The sequence below is a fragment of the Schistocerca cancellata genome, chromosome 1 (assembly GCF_023864275.1).
Source record: "Schistocerca cancellata isolate TAMUIC-IGC-003103 chromosome 1, iqSchCanc2.1, whole genome shotgun sequence".
In the NCBI taxonomy this organism is placed as follows: domain Eukaryota; kingdom Metazoa; phylum Arthropoda; class Insecta; order Orthoptera; family Acrididae; genus Schistocerca; species Schistocerca cancellata.
The window spans coordinates 704,778,007-704,797,875 of record NC_064626.1 but is presented as its reverse complement, the minus strand read 5'-3'; the positions used below and the strand labels follow the sequence as shown (position 1 = coordinate 704,797,875).

Here is a 19,869-nt window from a genome sequence, read left to right as displayed (position 1 = left end):
CATACTTTTGTTCATCCCATTGTTTTAACCTGTGATGGTGTGGACAATGTGCACTTTAGGCACAATGGAGCTACTCCCCATCTTGCGTTGATTTCATGAGAATGGCTTGACAATACTTTTCCATTCTTCTCAGGATATTTGAAGGAAAAAGTGCATTCCAGAAAACTGCATGACTCGGACACTTTAGAAGCAATCATTAGGGAAGAGTGTGCATGGGTACCAAACAATATGTTCCGACAGTCTGTCAGGAGCGTTGTACTCCAACTGAAACAATGTGTTACTAACGCTGGTGCCTATGTGGAAATATGAAATGGCAAGGACCATAGTACATAACATAATTGAAAGCAACCATCTAACAGTGAATAATAGTAAAAAAAAAAAAAAAAAAAAAAAAAAAAAAAATAGGGACGTAATAATGGATCAACGTGTACATTAAAACAGTTTTGGCAGCATGATACAGTTCTGATTCATGGCTTTCACATTTAACTCTTAATGCACTTTGTGACAAATGCATGAGATGCTTTTGGGAATATAAGATTGCTTGAAATGAGTATGTATTTTAGCATTTCCACAGTAAAATTCTGAATGGAAACATGAACACAGTCACCAGAAAACTTTTAGAGTATAAAGTTATTAAAATGTACTATAAATAAATACTGCTATTGGTATAGACTTACCCACACATCCAATGGCTATCCATGCAGCGATGAACACTACCCATAACAAAAGACATATAACGTCGGTGCAAGAACGATGATGTAGTGGTCCTCTGAAATCTGGGTCATGCTCAAATTTCTTACCTGTGAACATATTTAATTTTGATGAGATAAGATCAAATCTACAAATACAACAACAACAGAGAATTGGAAAAATCTTTGACAATACTCATGGGGTAGTTCAGTTCTCATCTCTTTGCAAACAAACAATTTGAAATGAAGATGACACTGATGCACGAATAATAAAATATGGATATGAAATTTTAGGTGGAACAAAGTTCAATTACATGGGATAAATTCAGATTAACTGTGGTCATTGAGAGTACAAAAATTAGGGCAGTATGGATGATTCAGAATTGTTTGTCTCCCGTGGGTATGACAGAATTCCTGGAAATCTTAACTACCAGCATTCTGAGGAAAACACCAGAGGTCTCATGAAAATATACTTTAAAAAATTTAAAGAATTTTTTTCTTAAGACAGCTCCTATGACTACTCTCTAACCTACTTGTCACTCCTGTAGAATATGTGAAGGCAATATAAGACTAAAAATATCATGCCACATCTTGACATATCGTATCTACAACTGAAACAAGGCAGCATTCATCAAAAACCATCTTGTACAACACTGTTTGTGCAATTTGACCACATCTTCACAGAAAATATATTTTCAAATGGTATTTTTTATACAAGGAGTATCAAAAAGAATCGTCTGATTTAAACAAATTGTAACTATTATGTAATCTGAGATGAAGAATAAACAGCAAACTCTCAAGTTTTACATGGTTCATGCTACGTAGCAGCAGCGGGCATCCACTTCAGTTCTATTAAAAATGGTGTCAGGATAAAAGAAAGTGTTTTGGGACAACAGGAAGCATTTTGTATTCTACGTTTTGCACAGTGCGGATCAGTACTAACTGTTCGGCATGACTTTTGTTCTAGGTATGGTGAGGATCCTCCTACAGCACAGAGCATTCTATGATGGCATGAACAATTCTGAAAAACAGGTTGTTTGTGTAAAGGCAATTAGCTGGGCCATCCCTGAGCATCTGACACAGACATCAAATGCATCCACTATTGTTTCACAAAGAGTCTGCAGAAATCCATTCACCATACAGCTCGACAGTTCAACATGTCCCCGATGTCCATCTGTCGTGCGTTGTGTCAACGTTTACACATGAAACCATACAAAATTTAGCTACTGCAAGCTCTACATCAAGGTGACAAACAACAATGTGTGGAGTTCTGTAATTTCATTCTTGGCAAGATGGAGTATGACAGCTTTCTTCCATGCTTAGTGTTTAATGATGAGGTAACATTCCAATTAAATGGTAAGATAAACCATCACAATGTGAGGATATAGGGTACAGAACAATCATATGAAGTTGGACAACATGAGAGGGACCCTCCAAAACAATTACTGAACGATGGATCGGTAGCAGTGGACCAAATGACTCAGTCTACATTACTGGGCTCCAAGGCCACCTGACCTGACTGTATGTGATCGTTTCTTGTGGGGGTTTATAAAAGACTCCATTTATGTCCCTTCATTACCAATGAAAATGAATGAACTGAGACATTGCATAACAGCAGCTGTCAAAGCTGTAACAAAAGACAGGCTCACTGCAGTGTGGGAATAATTTGAATGCCATGCATCTCAAGGGGGGGGGGGGGGGGGGGGGGGAACCTCTTTGAGTTTCGATAGCACTTCCAATCATACTTCAACATCATCAATCACCTACTCTTCCCAATGAAAGATATATGCAAGCGCTTTCATTGGTGACTCTGGAGTCCAATGCAAGAGCCCACTTGGCACCCTTGGGTGAAACAAGCATTATACCACCATGAATAAGGGGTTCATCAGAGGTGCTTGACTGCATGTTCATTTCAAACTAAGTTGTTGAGCCATGGAATTTAAGGCCATCCATGATGAGTTTCCTCCATCTGCTGTGTTCTTTGGTGAGCTCTTCCCATTTCTTACAGTCAGTATAAAATGCTTACATCTCACGCTTAATGCAGCCTGTAAAGTGCAGTGTGGGTCTTCTCTTCAGTCTCTTGGCATGTTCTATTTCACAAAGTAGTGAGAATCATGGAGGATGGGACTGATCTACACACTGTAGCCCACAGGCAGCATTTCTTGAGAATGACAGTGCTACTGCAATATTCAGGACCGTCTCATTTGTCACATGACCCCTCCAGGTTATGCCTAGCACATTTTGTAGCCACTGTAGATGAAAGGTGTTGTGGTCACGTCCTTGTTTAGCATATACTGCTTAGGTCTCAGCACCAAACAAGAGGGTGCTCAATGCACATGCATAATATTTTGGTGTTCTCAATAGTTATGTTTAACTCTCATTAATTCTATGATTGACACATACCATTTGTGAATTAATCACAGTGTTTCCAGTTACTTCTTTAATGTCACTAACCCTCATCATTCACACAACACACTATCATGTCACTGCTGATAAACCCTAACAAATGTGAGTGGAACTCACAAATTGTTAAGTATGCCCTTTCAAAAGATCCAAGGTGTGGAATTATTCACCACATTCTGATGTGTGCAGGAAATGGTTTTAAAGGTGAACTTCTTTACTGTTATCTGTCCACCATGAATTTTAATACCACTTCTGAATCTTTCTTTGAATTCCTTCATTGATTCTTTGATATGTAGGTTGAACAGTAAAGGACAAAGACTCCATTCCTGCCTTATGCCCCTTTTTTATCTGAGTAAATATATCTTAGCCTTCCAGTCTTGTTGTTTCCTCTTGGATCATGTACATATTTAATATTACCTGTCCTTTCCTACAGCTTATACCTATCTTTCTGAGTATTTCAAATTTTATGTTGTGAAATGCTTTCTCTAGACAACCAAGTTCTATGAAAAGATTTTATTTTTCTTAACTCTTCCTTCTATCATTAAATGCACCATGAAAACTATTTTTGGTGTCTTTACTTTTCTGAAGGCCAAACTTACTGTCACCTGACACTTCCTTGATTTTTTCCTGTTCACCTGTACATCATTCTTATCAGCAGCTGGGATGCATAAGCTGTTCATCTGATAGTGCTGTAGTTCTTGCATTTATGTGCCTTTGTTTTCTTCGGGACTGTGTGGTGGGTCTAAGTTATGGTTCCAGTATCATACTTATTACATGGTAACTTGAATAATCATTTTGTTTCCACTTCACCAATGAATTTAGAAACTCTGATGAAATGTTATCTATCCCATTTGCCTTGTTTGAACACAACCTGTGTACAGGGCTGTTAAACTATGGTTCTAATATTACATCTCCTTTGTTTTCCAAATACCTGTTTCTTCTTCTATAACAGAAATGGAATACTGACTCTCAATGTAGGCAACATCTGAATTTCTCTGCCTCAAGCATCAATAGTAGAGAGTGGTGGGGATAATTTCAATTATGCTAATTGCAGAGCATGAACACGACAGAGGAAAGTGCATTCAACATTACTGAAACTGCAAAGAAAGGTAATAATGAGTCTTATAAAATTGATAGGAATGGTTTGGATTTTGATTATAACTTATGAAACAATCTCTGTTAATCTGAAGAATAAAAACTAGATACATTACTGTCAACTTATGCGAAAAATATTGTGAATGAAATCCAAGTTTCTGAGTACTGCACATATTAAGAATCATGGATGACTTTGGTCAGCCAATTAGGTCTAAGATTCCTGAAGAACAGACAGTTCCTCTCCAGTTATTTTTTGAAGGAGTCTGCATAATCAGAGCAAATTTATCTGCAACCATAACCAAAAATAAAATAAAATAAATAAAAATAATTCATTAGCTATGACTGGTTATCTGTAGCAATTGGTCATATTTAAAGTTTTTATGACTGTAACTGCAAATAAAGATATTGTGTAATAGTTAACACTTCCTGATGCTCTGCCATCAAACGCCTGATCCACAGTAATTTTATAATCAGTTATTTGTGTAAATCTAGTGATGATAACTATAAAAAGATGATACTATTTGACTTTTATGGAAAAGTGCAGGAAATTATTATAACTTAGTTCAAGATGTGAATCAAGCACACTCGTGAGCAACTGAATTAAGACACATCTACTTCGTCATACTGACCATAACATATAGTGTCATAGACTCCACACACTGAAAGTGCTGCTAAGTGCTGATCCAAAAATCAGCCAACTACTGCCACACCTCTCTTAGATGGTCAGACAAGCACCCGACGCTCACTTCTTTGCTCAATGGCTCCCAGATGCACCCAATAAAAGGCAAACGTGTCTGCAAGGGGTAACTGGGGGTGGGGCAGAAGGGCCTCTTGCCCCTCCTGAATTATGAGGCACAGAATTTTTATTCACTGCAGAGTTATCACAAATTCGGCACTGCCAAGTGCAACAAGAAGTACTGTGGCTTTAGCCATCACCTTATAACTTATGCTTTTTTGGTTGTGCAACTACTCACTGGAGTAGAGTTGTTCCGTTGGTGTGGCAGCCATTTCTGCACTGTTCAGCAGTCAAGCCACACATGAACCTTTATAGAAGAGTTGAAGTACAGTACCCTATCTTTCCTCTGTTATTTTCATGTATTCTTCCTACTGAGAAGCACAAAAAGGACCAATAAAATACACTGTTGCTCATATACTGTCAGCAGTTCCTGCTCAGATACTGTCACCAATTCCCAGACACCCTTCTCCATGGCTGTAGCTAGGTGGCCGACATCCATCCCCAATCTCCACAATGACATCCTTTCCTCCTGCTGCACAACTCTACCACAACTGTAGTTAACCTGTTTCCCATACACAAACAAGAACTGTGACAGTCTGCTGAGACTGCCTTCACACTTACATGACATAGCAACTGCAGCAGAGAAGAGGAAAAAACATCTGAACTTTCAAGGTTGGAAAGATGTCCTCTCCAGAAACAGGTATCTTCTTGATTTCTATGGGATACAAAAGAGTGAACAAGCAGTCAAAGTCTTACAAATTCTGTGCCCTGGGCAATATGTCTGCACAAAAAAGTATCAAACTACGGAGATAGGCCCATTTAGATTCACCTCTAGACTGTTGACAGCCTGTTCTAGTGGGCAGTTTAATTGATGTTTTGAGTGCTTTCTACACATGCACAGTCAAATGGCGAAACTGGATCTTAGTATATGCAAAAAACTAAAAAAAAAGTAACTTTCATAACACATTTGCTTAGAATATATTACTCCACACAACATTACAAAATAGTAAACATGAAAATAATGCAAATAATGTGACACATCAGCTACTATTAATAGATGTGAAGTTTTGTTAATAAATGAAATTTGGCTTTACAGTTGAATAAGCATTGTGTTAAAGTTTATTTCCTGTTTCATTGTCTTTGGAGAGTGTTACTCAAAAGAATTCTATGGTGGTTCTATTTATAATGATAAGCAACAGAAATTTCTAAATCATTAATACACTCATTTTAGATAGCATTACTGATATATGAATCAAAATATCTTTGTGATAATTTTCAACTTTATTTCCTATCTTGTTCAATACAGCAGATTTAATCATATGATGATATAATTTCAGAACTATAACAAAAAATGGCTTTGATAATCATATTGAAATACACTGACGGAAATGGGAACTGTTACATTGTAGAGATGTTCATTGTGTGACAGGCATTAAAGGATTAAATTTCATGCCATTCAGAACTGATGTCCATCCTCAGCTTCAGTAAAAGTTGTGACCCCACAATCTTTCATACACTGTTGCATTAACTATGGAATGGAAGCAAACAGCCCCCAAATGTCATCTAGACGAATTTCTTGCCATGTCTAAAACCTACAAGATCTGTTCAAGAAGTTGAAATGTTCTTCTTTCTGCATTTAAAAATAATGGAAGTCTTTTTTCAGTGGAGAAGTGTTGGGGAACATTCATGCCGTTCAGTGGATATGTGTTGGGAAACATTCATGCACAGTCATGATTTTTTCTCTGCCAGCAGAAAGCATCATCCACTGGCAATTTGCCTACAAGTAAGGATATTTAGTTAGCACTCCTTGGATTTCAGTAAGCTATAAAATGACAGAAAAAAACTGAGCAATGATATTAAATCAATTTTTTTCAAAAGCTTGGTGATAGTAAAGTGGAAATCATTGACAAGGTTTAATGGCTTTTGGGGATGATACCACAAATAATGCATGGATAAAGGAGTGGTCACCCATAGTAGACAGTGGAATTCAATCACACAGAAACTCACAAGAGCATGAAATATAGACCGTACAATGTTAGAGGAGATGCATATGCAATGTAACTACTTGCTCACTGCTCACCAGCACTAACAGAAATTTTCCACCATGATGCACAGCTTTTTACAAACCATACTGTGTTGGAGGTGTAGAAACAGCATGGTATGGGCGAGTCTCAATACTTCACAATAAGCATCTAAGAATGGACTTGGTACCATGTACTGCACTATTTGAGATTGAAAATCTGTAGCCATGTGATGTTACATTGTGGCTGAATGAGGGACTGAGCTCCAGTGTTGTTGCCTTGAAGAGAAGAGCAATGTTAGGTCAAAAGAAGCTGAGCTAGGTGTGGCGTTACTGTCTTGGTCCCTTTAGGCAGAATCTGTAGTAGGCATGTGTCCAGTTGCATGACAGAACTGAGCAGTTTTGGTGGAAGCACACAAAGGTGCGAGAAGAAAAAACTTCACTGTGTCAACAGACACCCGTAGTGAGCTAGGCATGTGCAGAACAAGGTCTTACTGTCAAACTAATGCATGGTGAATGCCCATCACACAATACCTCCCCTCTGTATGACTGGAACTTGGAGGGGAGCATGGTTGGGGGAGCCAAGCAGGGTCGTCCAGAGTAACAGGATAAAGGGAAGGCAGCTGGTGTGCAGCCTGTGTCCAAAGCTGTGCGTTCAGTGAGGAGGTACTGGGATAGATTGTCAGTGCAGACAGCTGGGTGGCCAAGTTTGACAGAAGATAATCCCTGTGTGCCAGACCTGCTAATGGTTCTGGCATGTGGATGAGTGCCGGCATGTTGAGGCAAGGCATGGCACTTTGAATGCATCAACTAACGCTGCCATGAGAGTGGTGAAGGCGTCAGGGGTAGAGCTGTGGCATCAGGGGTGTAATTCACTGTTCGTGGCAGTAGAGTTGAAATCACTGTGTCGGGCATAGGCTGCAGGAGAGAGAGAGCAGGAGGGGTTTGGGGTAGGGGCACGAATGTCCCAGACGTTGGGATGCTTGCACTTGTGTTGTTGCTAATCAGTGGTTGAGGCCAGCATTGGGGGGTTTGGCGGATTTCAAGTTATGTCCTAGGTTTGGTAGGCCAGCTTTCAGGGGGTAGGGTTGTGGGTCAGCAGCAGGGGTAATTTGAGTGATGTTGTCAGCGGCACCGGTGTCACTGGCGGGTATCTGCAGGGTGTTCACAAAGTGGTGGGTGGGCTGAGTGGTGTGATATTGAGCAGCATATAGCCAGGCTTCAGTCTATTGTCAAGATGCTTTGTACATTTATTGTGAAAGTGTAGGAAGCAGTGAGGGTGAGCACTGATGCACAGTGTGTCACAGGTGATGAGGTGAAGTCACCATGAAGGAACGCCCTATGTTTTCCATGGCATGGGGGGGGGGGGGGGGGATGTACATGGTCCACAAAGTCCTGCAAGCTACAATGAACTCAGGCATGATGTCTTCTGCAGGCAGGTCAGTGGGCTCCGGGAAATCACCTGGTATAGTGAACTGCTGGCCACAGACAAGGTCAGTGGCTGATATCTCTAAGTCAGCCTTGTGAGCAACACTGAGGCCGAGAAGTACCAAATTCAGGGTAGTGGTCCACCTGCTGTTATGGCAGGTGAGGCAACCTTCATGGTATTGAAGGCAAAACTGTTCTACCATGCCTCTGGTGACTGGGTCGTTGCCCAATTTCAAGTACAGGCCAGCCTGTAGAGGTCCATCAGCAAGTGAAAGAAGGAATATGTAAATTTACTCCCACAGTCTTTTGTGACATAGTATGGGCAGCCTAAGCTGGCAGTCTACACAGAGATGAAGCTGGAGGCTACTGTGATGGGAGTGATGTGGGATAGTGGTGCTGTCTCAGGTCAATGAGTGAACCTGCCCAACTTGGTGAGGAGGTAGCGGCAGCACACAGAGGATAGTAGAGGCCAAGAAATGTCCTTGTGATCATGGGTGAAATGTTGCCTCATGTTTCGAAAGGTGGTTATGGTGTCATGTAAGTGGTGGCCTGCCTTAGCACACTACAGGTTTGGAAGGTGCGGGCCTATGTATTTTGAGTCCTTCTGAGTAACTGACCACACCAAATGATGCATCATCAGAGTGGCAGAAGCACACACACCAGGTTGGGCCAGGTTGTATAACCAGTCGAATGCGGTCTCATGGAAAGGAATGGAAAAAAATGGGCATGGGGAGCTGGTGGATACATTCCACCAGATACTGCTGTCTGAGCTGAGGACAGACTTATGTTGAAGGCGAAGGCCAGGAGCAGCATCCAGGTGAAGGAGGGCAAGTTTCAGTTTGAGCTCCTGGGTGATGCTGAATGCCTCAAAGTCCAAGGTTGAAGTGATGGTGCAGGTGTGGCCAAGGCAGTCATTGACACCATTGCAATTCTGAAAATGTGCTGTATGTTGGTAGTAAACTATGAGATGAAAGATTGCTGCAGGAACTGACTTATGTGCACTGGGCAGAGTCATCTGAGAGGACAAACGTTATAGGCTTGTGATTGGGGTAGACTGAAGAGACAGGCCCCCACCAATAGCTGACTATATCTAATTACTTCACAGATGGTGAGGAGCTCTTTACCGTTAAGTGCTCCTGTGCCATTGAGTGACAGGGAGCTTGCATGATAAAGAAGCAAGTGGCTGTCAGGTGTAGCTGATGTGCTGCTCCAGAACTGCACCAATGCTATCTGGCTGGCGTAAATGATGGCAATCGGGGCAGTGGGGATGGGTGGGGGCAAGTGAGCAGGATATGTCTGTGAAGTCGCACTTGACAGCAGTAAATCCTCCATGGCACTGACTAGTTCCCATTTGTTTTGACGCATTAAGGGTGGGGTCAAGCAGCTCTTGCATTGCAGCAGCAGCATCATCTAGGTAGCAGCAGAAGCAGCTCAACATGCCAAGGTCCTTGTATGCTTTGGGGTGCAAAGAATCAAGGATGACTTGTACCTCTCAGGCAAGCTATGTGAGCTGGCGGCAGAGTTAGTGTGGCCCTTGAACAACACTTCGCTGACACCAAAAATGCACTTTGTTGTGTTGGCATTGATGCAGGTGTCTTGGAGGCATTCAAAGATAATGCGGAGGTTCTCGAATTGTTCCTCAGGCATTGTGGAGAAAATGAGACTTTGTCTAAGTAGGCAAGAAACTAGAATGGGCAGCATTATGGAGGTCAAATATCATAAAGACACTCTCGTACAGGCCAAATGGTGTGATGATGATGGTGGTCTTGTGGATGTCCTTGGGTGCAACAGGAATCTGGGTGAAAGTTTTGGAGCAGTCAAACATGCTACAGATTGTAGGCCCAGGCAGCACATTGTTGTAGTTGCATAGGGGCAGCACTGGGTACTGGTCAGGAACAGTACTGGTACTTAGTACTCAGTAATCACACATGGGTGCCAGGAGCCATCCTTTTTTTTTTTAACAAGGTGAAGGGCAGACACTCATCGGCCCTTCAAAGTATGCAGCATGCCGGCAGTGATTAGCTCATCAAACTCTGCCTAGGTGATCTTGAGCTTGTTCATTGGTAGGGCCCATGGCTTGCAGAAGATGGCTGGTCTAGGTGTGGTATCGATGCAATGGACAGTAAAATGGTGGACCTCCCAAGGTGTGCTGGACAGGCATGTGAGAGCAGGAAACTGCACCAGGAAATCAGTCTATAGGCCAGAAAAGCCACATGCTTCACGTCAAGAAACATAGTGAAATGCGTGATCTCCCAGTATTACTGTTAATGATGGCAATGTCAAGGTGCAGGCGGTACTTTCTGATGAAATCTGCTCCAATAATGGGGTCACTGATGGTGAAGGTAAAGAGGAAATCCCACTGGAGATTGAGGTCGAGGATGCAATAATGTATGCTATGGGCGGTGATAGTAGAGTTGTTCGGTGCCATCAGGAGGATCACTTAGGTGGCACCAGAGTTCCATATCAGCGACTATGGGAAGACAGACTCGTTCAGGCTGGTGTCAGTCAGGAATGGCGTGGTGAAGCACGTGTCCCAGACGAAAAGGCACTGGGAGACTGAGCAGGAGGCGCGCCTTACCCCAGCAGCTGTTGGAATTTGGGGCCCAAGAGTAGGCCACCCTGCAGTTATCAGCATCCAGGTACCAGAAGAAATGCGCCATGTCGCAAGAGGCATTGGCAGGGCAACTGGAGCTGTGGCAGTGATAGTGTCAGTGCGCTGGTGGCTAGAACTGGGCACTCGGCGGCGGTAGTCTGCAGCATTGCCATGTCGGTGCTGAGGTGGGCGAGGATGTCACATACTCCTAACTACTGGCACTGTGCTGTCGATCAGCAGGGACGGTAGTGGTTGGTGAAGTCATTAGTGGTGCATCGAGCTCTGAGGATGAGCCCATGATGTGACGGGTGTCAGTGTGACAGCTGTCTGTATTGGAGCCGAAAGATATGCAGCCAGATATAATATGAGAAGCTGTCAGAGACCATGTGTGACTCTGTCAGGCTTGGGAGGTGGTGCAAGACGTGAGTGTTGCTGGTCCCAGTACTGCTCAAGGAAAAGGAGGACCAGGACCCACTGCATTTCGAAGGGCATAAGCTGCATCAGAGGCAGTAGCAGAGTATCTCGTATTGTTGGTGGCTGGGGGCAATGAGATGATGTTGCTGACCATCACACATGTCGGCTCAAGTTGGCTGATCACCATCTTGAACTTGGTGTCATGGCTGATGCTGCTGCTGGTGAAGATAGCGTCTGCTGAGGAAAACTGCAAGCGTGGGCCCTGAAGATTGAAGGGTGGCAGATGATCATAGCATGGTTGGATGAAGCTGCAGCAGCAGGGGAAGGGGGGACCTAGGTTAAGGGCATGTACAGGCCAGGCACAATAGTGGCAGCTGTAGATGTTGGAGCTGATGTGGACAGCGTCGTGGAGTCACCAATCCTCACTTCACATGAGTTATGCCCGCAGGTCGACATTGAAGTATTGTAGTTCCATGAGACACCCAGTCAGGTCGGTGACGATGTCGGTGGGTGCTGGAATGGTGACTGTGGGCAGTGAGGTGTCAGTTGGGCTGATGGCAAAAGTCATGGTCACTAGGTTCCACAGGAGTGGACATGCTAAGTGCTCTAAAGGGAAACAGGTTGTGGTCCAAAGTGGCCCAATAGTGTCTGCATCTCAAAGTTCATCACATGAAACAAAATAATAACCTTAGAACAATAGTGACTGTAGCACAGAAAAAAATGTAGCTTGTGTGGTGCACGCACAAGCAGGCGTCTGTTATGTGCGCTTAATGGGACAGGTTGGCTAGGACTGAGGTGACCGGCAATACGCTGAATTAGAAAATTGAATTACTCAATTTCATAGTTGGGTCACCATTGTAGGAACGTTAGCTCCTACCCAGCTTAGTTAAGTAAGCTACATAAAAATAGCTAAAATTGAAAATGTGGGAACAACCAAGTTAGGCATGGGCACAATGAATAATATTCACAAGATGTTTAAGACAAAAAGAAACTATTTTATTGAATTAACGAAACTTCTACAAGGAGCACTGAAATTATCTCAAGAACCAATAGATTTTTAGTGGTCCCTGGAACTATGAGGCACAATATTAATGACACTTATTAGTATGTTGAATACCAAAGAAAGGCATGGCGGCACGAGGCATGGTAAGAATGATGTCCTTAGTAGCCAACTGTCCAGAAAATAAACACTCCACACATGGTCCAACTTGAGTGTGAAAACAAAGAATAAAGTCACTAAATCGGCTGCTTGAACCATCAACAAATTTTCTAATATCGTGAGGCGTGTAGAAAAAAATAAAGCTCAGGGGAGCTTGAAATATAGACTTAACAAACAATATCAGAGGCGGTCTGCATGCACAGTAACTAGTTGCTCAGTATTCGCCACCGCTGACAGGAATTTGCCGCCACGAGGTGCGGAACCGATTAACGACTCACGTGAGGAAGTGGCCAGGCAGAATTCAGTAGCATGATACACAATCTTAAAGCGAGCATACCAGCTGTGATAAGCTGGAGCTCGAATCTCGGCTAGCACCCACGTAAGCACATGCACTTGCTGGTGGGAGAAAATTTCTTATGGTACGATGCGCTTTTTCGACGTACCACGATGTGTTGCAGGTGCAGAAACAGAATTTTATGGGCGAGTAATACTTTCGCAACAACCATCTAAGAATGTTTTCGGTACCACGTACGGTTCTGTTTGAAATGCAAAGTATGTAGCCATGTGATGTGTCCATTACGGCGCAAGTGCGGGTCCAAAAACTAGTGTTTTCGCCTCGTAGAGAAGAAGAGAAGAGAACTCAGAACGAGGTTAGGCCGATGGTAACATAGCTAGGTGCAGAGATATTGTATCTGACAGGTCTCTAGCTGCGTAGCAAAACCGAGAGGTTTGGATGGAAACAGAGGCACATAAAGAAGAACCTCCTTGCTTCAGTAGACGGCCGTTGCGAGCTAAGCGTTTATGGAAAAGGCCGGACTGCTAAAACAGATGAGCGACGAAGGGTCGCCACAACCATAAGTACAGGGGTTCGTTCTACTACGTAACTTCAGCGCCATGTGCTTAGAGGAGGCAGTTAGCGACAACAGAATCAGAGCCAACCTGTAAAATTACAGTAATTTTGATAAAATTCATTGTACTGAACTGTTAACAACTATGTAGAGGTTCGTTTTACTTAGCTCTGGGGTTCTCTAATGGCAAGAGCCGGCCGTGGTGGTCTAGCGGTTCTAGGCGCGCAGTCCGGAACCGCGCGACTGCTACGGTCGCAGGTTCGAATCCTGCCTCGGGCATGGATGTGTGTGATGTCCTTAGGTTAGTTAGGTTTAAGTAGTTCTAAGTTCTAGGGGACTGATGACCACAGATGTTAAGTCCCATAGTGCTCAGAGCCATTTGAACCATTTGAACCAATGGCAAGAATCGCTAACAGCAAATCACCGATTAGTGTACGTATCGTGGTCAGTTCAAAGGGCAAGTTTGACCTAACGGACATGTGACATTAAAAACACAGTAAACCGAGGGAATGAAGAAATACATGTTACTGAGGAATGAAATAAACAGGAAGTGCAGGGAAGTTACGACGAAATGGCTGCATGGGAAATGTGAAGAAATAGAAAAGGAAACGAATGTCAGAAGGACTGACTCAGCATACATCAAAGTCAAAACAACCTTCAGTAACATTAAAAGCAAGGGTGTCAAAGTTAAGGGCGCAATGGGAATTCCACTGTTAAATGCACAGGAGAGAGCGGATGGGTGAAAGGAGTACACTGAAGGCCTCTATGAGGGTGAAGATTTGTCTGATGTGATAGAAGAAGAAATAGGAGTCCATTTAGAAGGGACAGAGGATCGAGTATTAGAATTAGAAATTAAAAGTGCTTTGGAGGACTTAAGATCAAATAAGGTAGAATGGATAGATTACAATCCATCAGAATTTCTAAAATCATTGGGGAAATGGCAACAAAACGACTATTCACATCAGTGTTTAGAATGTATGAATCTGACTTTCGGAAAAATATCATACACATAATTCCGAAGACTGCAAGAGCTGACAAGTGCGAGAATTATCGCATAATCACCTTAACAACTAATGCATCCAAGTTGAGGATCAGTTTGGCTTTAGAAAAGGTAAAAGTACTAGAGAAGCAATTCTGATGTTGCGGTTGATAATGGAAGCAAGACTAAAGAGAAATCAAGACACATTCATAGGATTTGTTGAACTGGGAAAAGCGTTCGACAATGTAAAATGGTGCAAGATGTTCGAAATTCTGAGAACAATAGGGGTAAGCTGTAGGGAGAGCCGGGTAATATACGATATGTACAAGAGCCAAGAGGGAATAATAAGAATGGACGACCAAGAATGAAGTGCTCGGATTAAAAAGTGTGTAAGACAGGGATGTAGTCTTTCGCCCCTATTGTTCAATCTGTACATCGAAGAAGCAATGGCGGAAATAAAAGAAAGGTTCAGGAGTGGAATTAAAATTCAAGGTGAAAGAATATCAATGATATGATTCGTTGATGACATTGCTATCCTGAGTGAAGCAAAGAAGAATTACATGATCTGCTGAATGGAATGAACAGACTAATAAGTACAGAATATGCTCTGAGAATAAATTGAAGAAAGATGAAAGTAATCAGAAGCAGCAGAAACAAAAACACCGAGAGACTTAACATCTGGATTGATGTTCACGAAGTAGGTGAAGTTAACGAATTCTGCTACCTCGGCAGCAAAATAACCAATGACCGATGAAGCAAGGAGGACATCAAAAGCAAACTAGCACTGGCAAAAAGGGCATTCCTGGCCAAGAGAAGTCTACTAGTATCAAACATAGGCCTTAATTCGAGGAAGAAATTTCTGAGAATGTACATCTGGAGTACAGCACTTTATGGTAGTGGAATACGAACTGTGGGAAAACCGGAAATGAAGAGAATCGAAGCATTTGAGATGTGCTGCTGCAGACGAATGTTAAAAAATTAGGTGGACTGATAAGTTAAGGAATGAGGAGGTTCTGCGCAGAATCGGAGAGGAAAGGAATGTGTGAGAAACATTGACAAGGAGGAGGGACAGGATGATAGGACATCAGTTACGATATCAGGGAATGACTTCCATGGAACTAGAGGGAGCTGTAGAGAGCAAAAAGTGTAGAGGAAGACAGAGATTGGAGCAAATAATTGAGGACTAAGTTGCAAGTGCTACTTCTGAGATGAAGAGGTTGGTACAGGAAAGGAATTTGTCGCGGGCCGCATCAAACCAGTCAGAAAACTGATACCACTGCCCCCGTCCCTCCGAGAAAAAAAAAAAAAAAAAGGAAATGGAGGGGTAACTTGGTTATATATACGCGTAAATACTGCCGAGGGCGATCAAATGATTAGTGAAATTTAGCCTGTTAGCAGCTGGCACATGGGTCTGCCACTCATGAATTGCAAGTTCTGTTACATCTCTTCCAATTCACTCATCTAAAACTACATGTTACAACGAATTAGCGCCCTATGAAGTCGCATGTATTAACTTAGTAGCCATGCCAGGAGGGGGGGACGGGGGGAAGCGGAGTTAAACCAAAGCGACTGTGCTGATGGCAGATGGTCTGACATGGACTAGATCAAAAAACAGTCACAGTTTCATTTATTATACGCGACTTTAATCGCGTTATACGCAATTTTCACCTAAATATTATTGTTTGCTATGCTGATGCCAACGAGTCGGTTCTTATGTCTCCATTCATAATCTTGCCTAAACAAAGCAATCTGAACTTACAGCGGACCACCTGAGCTTAGAACGAACCACGTTCCAAAGAAAAGACATATTCAAGACTCGACTGCCAAGAAAGTTTGTCTTAAAAAAGCAGTCCGTTGGAGAGCTGGCCTCTCTCTTTATATGGAGGGGGAGGACTGCTACGTGAGTCTAGCTAACAAAGCGGACCAAAAGAAAGGGAAAGCTCCAAGTTTACGGCATTCTATGTTACTGGACATCCACGGAATGCACACAGCGAGGTTGGTATTACTAAGCTCTGAGTAAGGAGGTGGGGGGGGGGGGGGGACTTCGCTGTCCTCCACCGGATTTAAAAACGCTCACCCACACGTTTAAAATGGTTCAAAACAAACATTCTTAACACTCTAGCAATGCAAAAAATGGAAAAATAAGGAAGGGGCGAAAGACATACCCCTCTCAGCAGCATGAGTGCTTGTTAATGAGATGGGGGAAGCATTGGACCGGTACATTCAATTTATATCTACGATTTGTGCCTGAGGAGGCTGCCCGCAAAATTCTGCTGACAAAAGAGGAGAAGCAACACCTTCTGGGAATTGTACAGGACATGTTGGTTCCGTTTTTTGAACACAGACAGTAAGACGTTAGTTTTGGAAACATATGACGTTCCAGAGGTCAAAGAAAGTAACGCAGGTCTGTAGCAATGTCAAGGTCATCTTGACAGTTTTCTGTGACACTCATGGGATGGTTGCATCACAAATACAGACAACAAGGCCAAATATTCACAAAGGAATACTACCCAGGCCTTTCGTCACCTCGTGATGCTGTGAGGTGCAAGCCACAGAATACGTGGCCAGCAAAAATTTGATAGCTCCATCATGATAACGCAGCTGCCCATGCTGCGTACGTCTGACTGAGACTTTCCTTGGCAAACACAACATTCCTATGGCTAGTCAGGCTCCCTACTCTCCTGGCATGGCTTCATGTGAGTTTTGGCTATACCGCTAAAAGAAACATGATTCGAGCCAAGAGGAGATATGCAGAATATGACAGCCTGGCTGATCACTTGACAAGACGAGATCCAGAAGTGTTTCCAACAATAGCGGGAGTGATGGCACAAATGCGTGCATTACCAAGAAGACTACTTCAAAGAGAACCAATCAAAGGTTCAATACTTTTGAACACTGCAGTTCACGTTAATTGCTGTCTAGAGGCTGATATGAAAATATACATCTCTTCATCACACCCCACACAAGCTCTATGGGTGACAAACCCAGGGACTGGGCAGGCTAGTCAAGGATCTGTGCATTCCTCAAAGTGTCTAGCGTGAAATGCAGGAATATTCCATTTGGTGTCCTGGTCATGGAGGATATGACAACAGGGTTTACAGTTCACATCACATACTGAAAAGCATATAGCTCATTCAACTATTACCCGAATGTTGGAGGAAAATGGGTCTCGAGAACTGCTGTATCCTGTGACCTTGCATCAAGTCACCTACGGTTATATTGGCGTCCATCTGATCACCACAGACAGAAGTGAAACTCGTCGCTGAACGCTACATAATGCCACTCGATGCCACATTTGACTCTGGCTCCATACCATGCAAGTCTCTGTTGACGGTGACACACCTTCTACAACCTCAGGCCGGATTTCAGCTGTTCATCAGAGAAAGTTGAAAAATACTAAGCAATCCTACAATCTTCTCACTGTGCGGTCCTTCAGGAAAGGCTCGTGCCTACTCTTCTTTCCACACTCTTGTCCTGAGTTCATCTTCTCATCACTCATTCTGAAGCCATAATACTTCAACCAACTGTCATTACAGTCTGCTCTCATGTCCCTCATGCCATGAATCGACCTATCTCAAAGTCGGAACGTGGTAATAAGCTGCACGTGCAAGTACTTTGGGCATGCTGAATTGTGATGTCCACCTGAAAAGTTACAGACGCCCCCAACAGCCATCATGTACTCGCACCGTTCTTCACCTGTAGGAATGGCTTCGTTTTCTACGCTATTAACATTGAAGATAAGATGGCATAAGGATGAAATTTTAAACAATGTAGCCAACAGACTTGGAAATACTGCTGCCGTAACCTATTAACGCCAAATTTTGCAGCACTGTCCTAACGGATACGTTTGTCATACACCTCACACTGATTTCTGGAGTCATTTCACGCAATGTTGCTTGTCTGTTAGCACTTACAACTTCAGGCAAACATCGCATCTCTCGGTCGGTACGTGAGTCTCGTTGGCCACTAGGCTGTCCGTGGTCAGAAGTAATGCCCAAAATTTGGTTTCTTGGCACGCTCATGACACTGTGGATCTCTCGGAATATTGAATTCCCTAACGCAGGGCTTCCCAACCTTTTCAGCTGGCGGACCCCTTCTTCAGTCAAAAATCCATGGCGGACCCCTAGTCAGTCAAGAGCACAGTAACTTCAGATTTCAGATCGAAACCCATGGGAACTGAAAGCTTCCTAATGCAAGTGCCACGTTCCCAATGACCCCCCCCCCCTGAAGTATCAATAGTCTTTGGTTTAGAGATGAATGAAAACAACTTGAAATTAACGATCCAATTTGAATTCCCACTGTATCCAGACACTTACTAGTTGATTTACTCCCTTTGTTCAACACACTATAGCCTGATTAAAATTACTTGGTAATTAAATTTCACACTTACTAGTGGATTTACTCCCTTTGATCAAGACACTATAGCTTGAAACTTCCTGACAGATTAAAACTGTGTGCCCGACCGAGACTCGAACTCGGGACCTTTGCCTGTCGCGGGCAAGTGCTCTACCACCTGAGCTACCGAAGCACGACTCACGCCCGGTACTCACAGCTTTACTTCTGCCAGTAGCTCGTCTCCTACCTACCAAACTTTACAGAAGCTCTCCTCCGAACCTTGCAGAACTAGCACTCCTGAAAGAAAGGATATTGTGGAGACATGGCTTAGCCACAGCCTGGGGGATGTTTGCAGAATGAGATTTTCACTCTGCAGCGGAGTGTGCGCTGATATGAAACTTCCTGGCAGATTAAAAACGCAGGAGAGCTTCTGTAAAGTTTTAATCTGCCAGGAAGTTTCATATCAGCGCACACTCCGCTGCAGAGTGAAAATCTCATTCTGGACACTATAGCCTGATTAAAATTTCTTGGTAATTGAAATTTCACACGATGGAGCTTTCTTCCTCCAAGAGCAATCAACGTCACGTCCAAACTGTTCGCTGTTGACAAGCTGTCGCTTACGGTCTGTTCACTTCCACTATTTGGCTATTGTTGTGTAAGGAGCATGCATATTTCGTAACAGTCGTGTGTGTGTGTGGTTTTTCGTGAAATCCGAAGAATAATGTCCACATGTATGTAAAGTCTTCCTTTGGTCGTCCTCCCTCCTCATTCATTTCAACTGGAAACTTCCCTTATTGTGAAGGCGATGGAGGAACTGCAGCCTTCTTCAATGATCTTGACTTCAGCCACCGATCCATGTTACAAGTAATAAACTGGTCAAAAATCGTCTTATGAAACAGGTAGTGCACTGACAAAGCAAGTTAACATTCAATGATGCCTGGGGCCGCATACGTGCCAGCGAATGGTGTGATTGGTCGCCAAAGCTCGCTCCGCGCATGCGTAAAAGGTTTCAGCGTGAGCCAGCGCACAAACGACCCCGTATTATTGCTAAACAGTCGATCAGAGAAGCCGCATTCTCCGGAACTAAACTGTGCATACGTTCTCACTTAGGAACCGCAAAGGCTGCTTGGGGATACGACCTGAAGTAAAAGTACACATGTTGTTCACACG

The 19,869-nt window shown here is 43.1% G+C and overlaps 1 protein-coding gene across 2 annotated transcripts in view; it reads right to left on the bottom strand.

The window, feature by feature from the left end:
• The window catches only part of LOC126184683 (choline transporter-like protein 4), a 264,367-nt gene that overhangs the window by 215,437 nt on the left and 29,061 nt on the right, over window positions 1-19,869 (bottom strand). For both annotated transcript variants that reach the window (XM_049927179.1, XM_049927187.1), the window contains exon 2: window positions 678-800. In XM_049927179.1, the coding sequence (XP_049783136.1) occupies window positions 678-800 (123 nt within the window). The remainder of the gene's footprint in view (window positions 1-677; window positions 801-19,869) is intronic.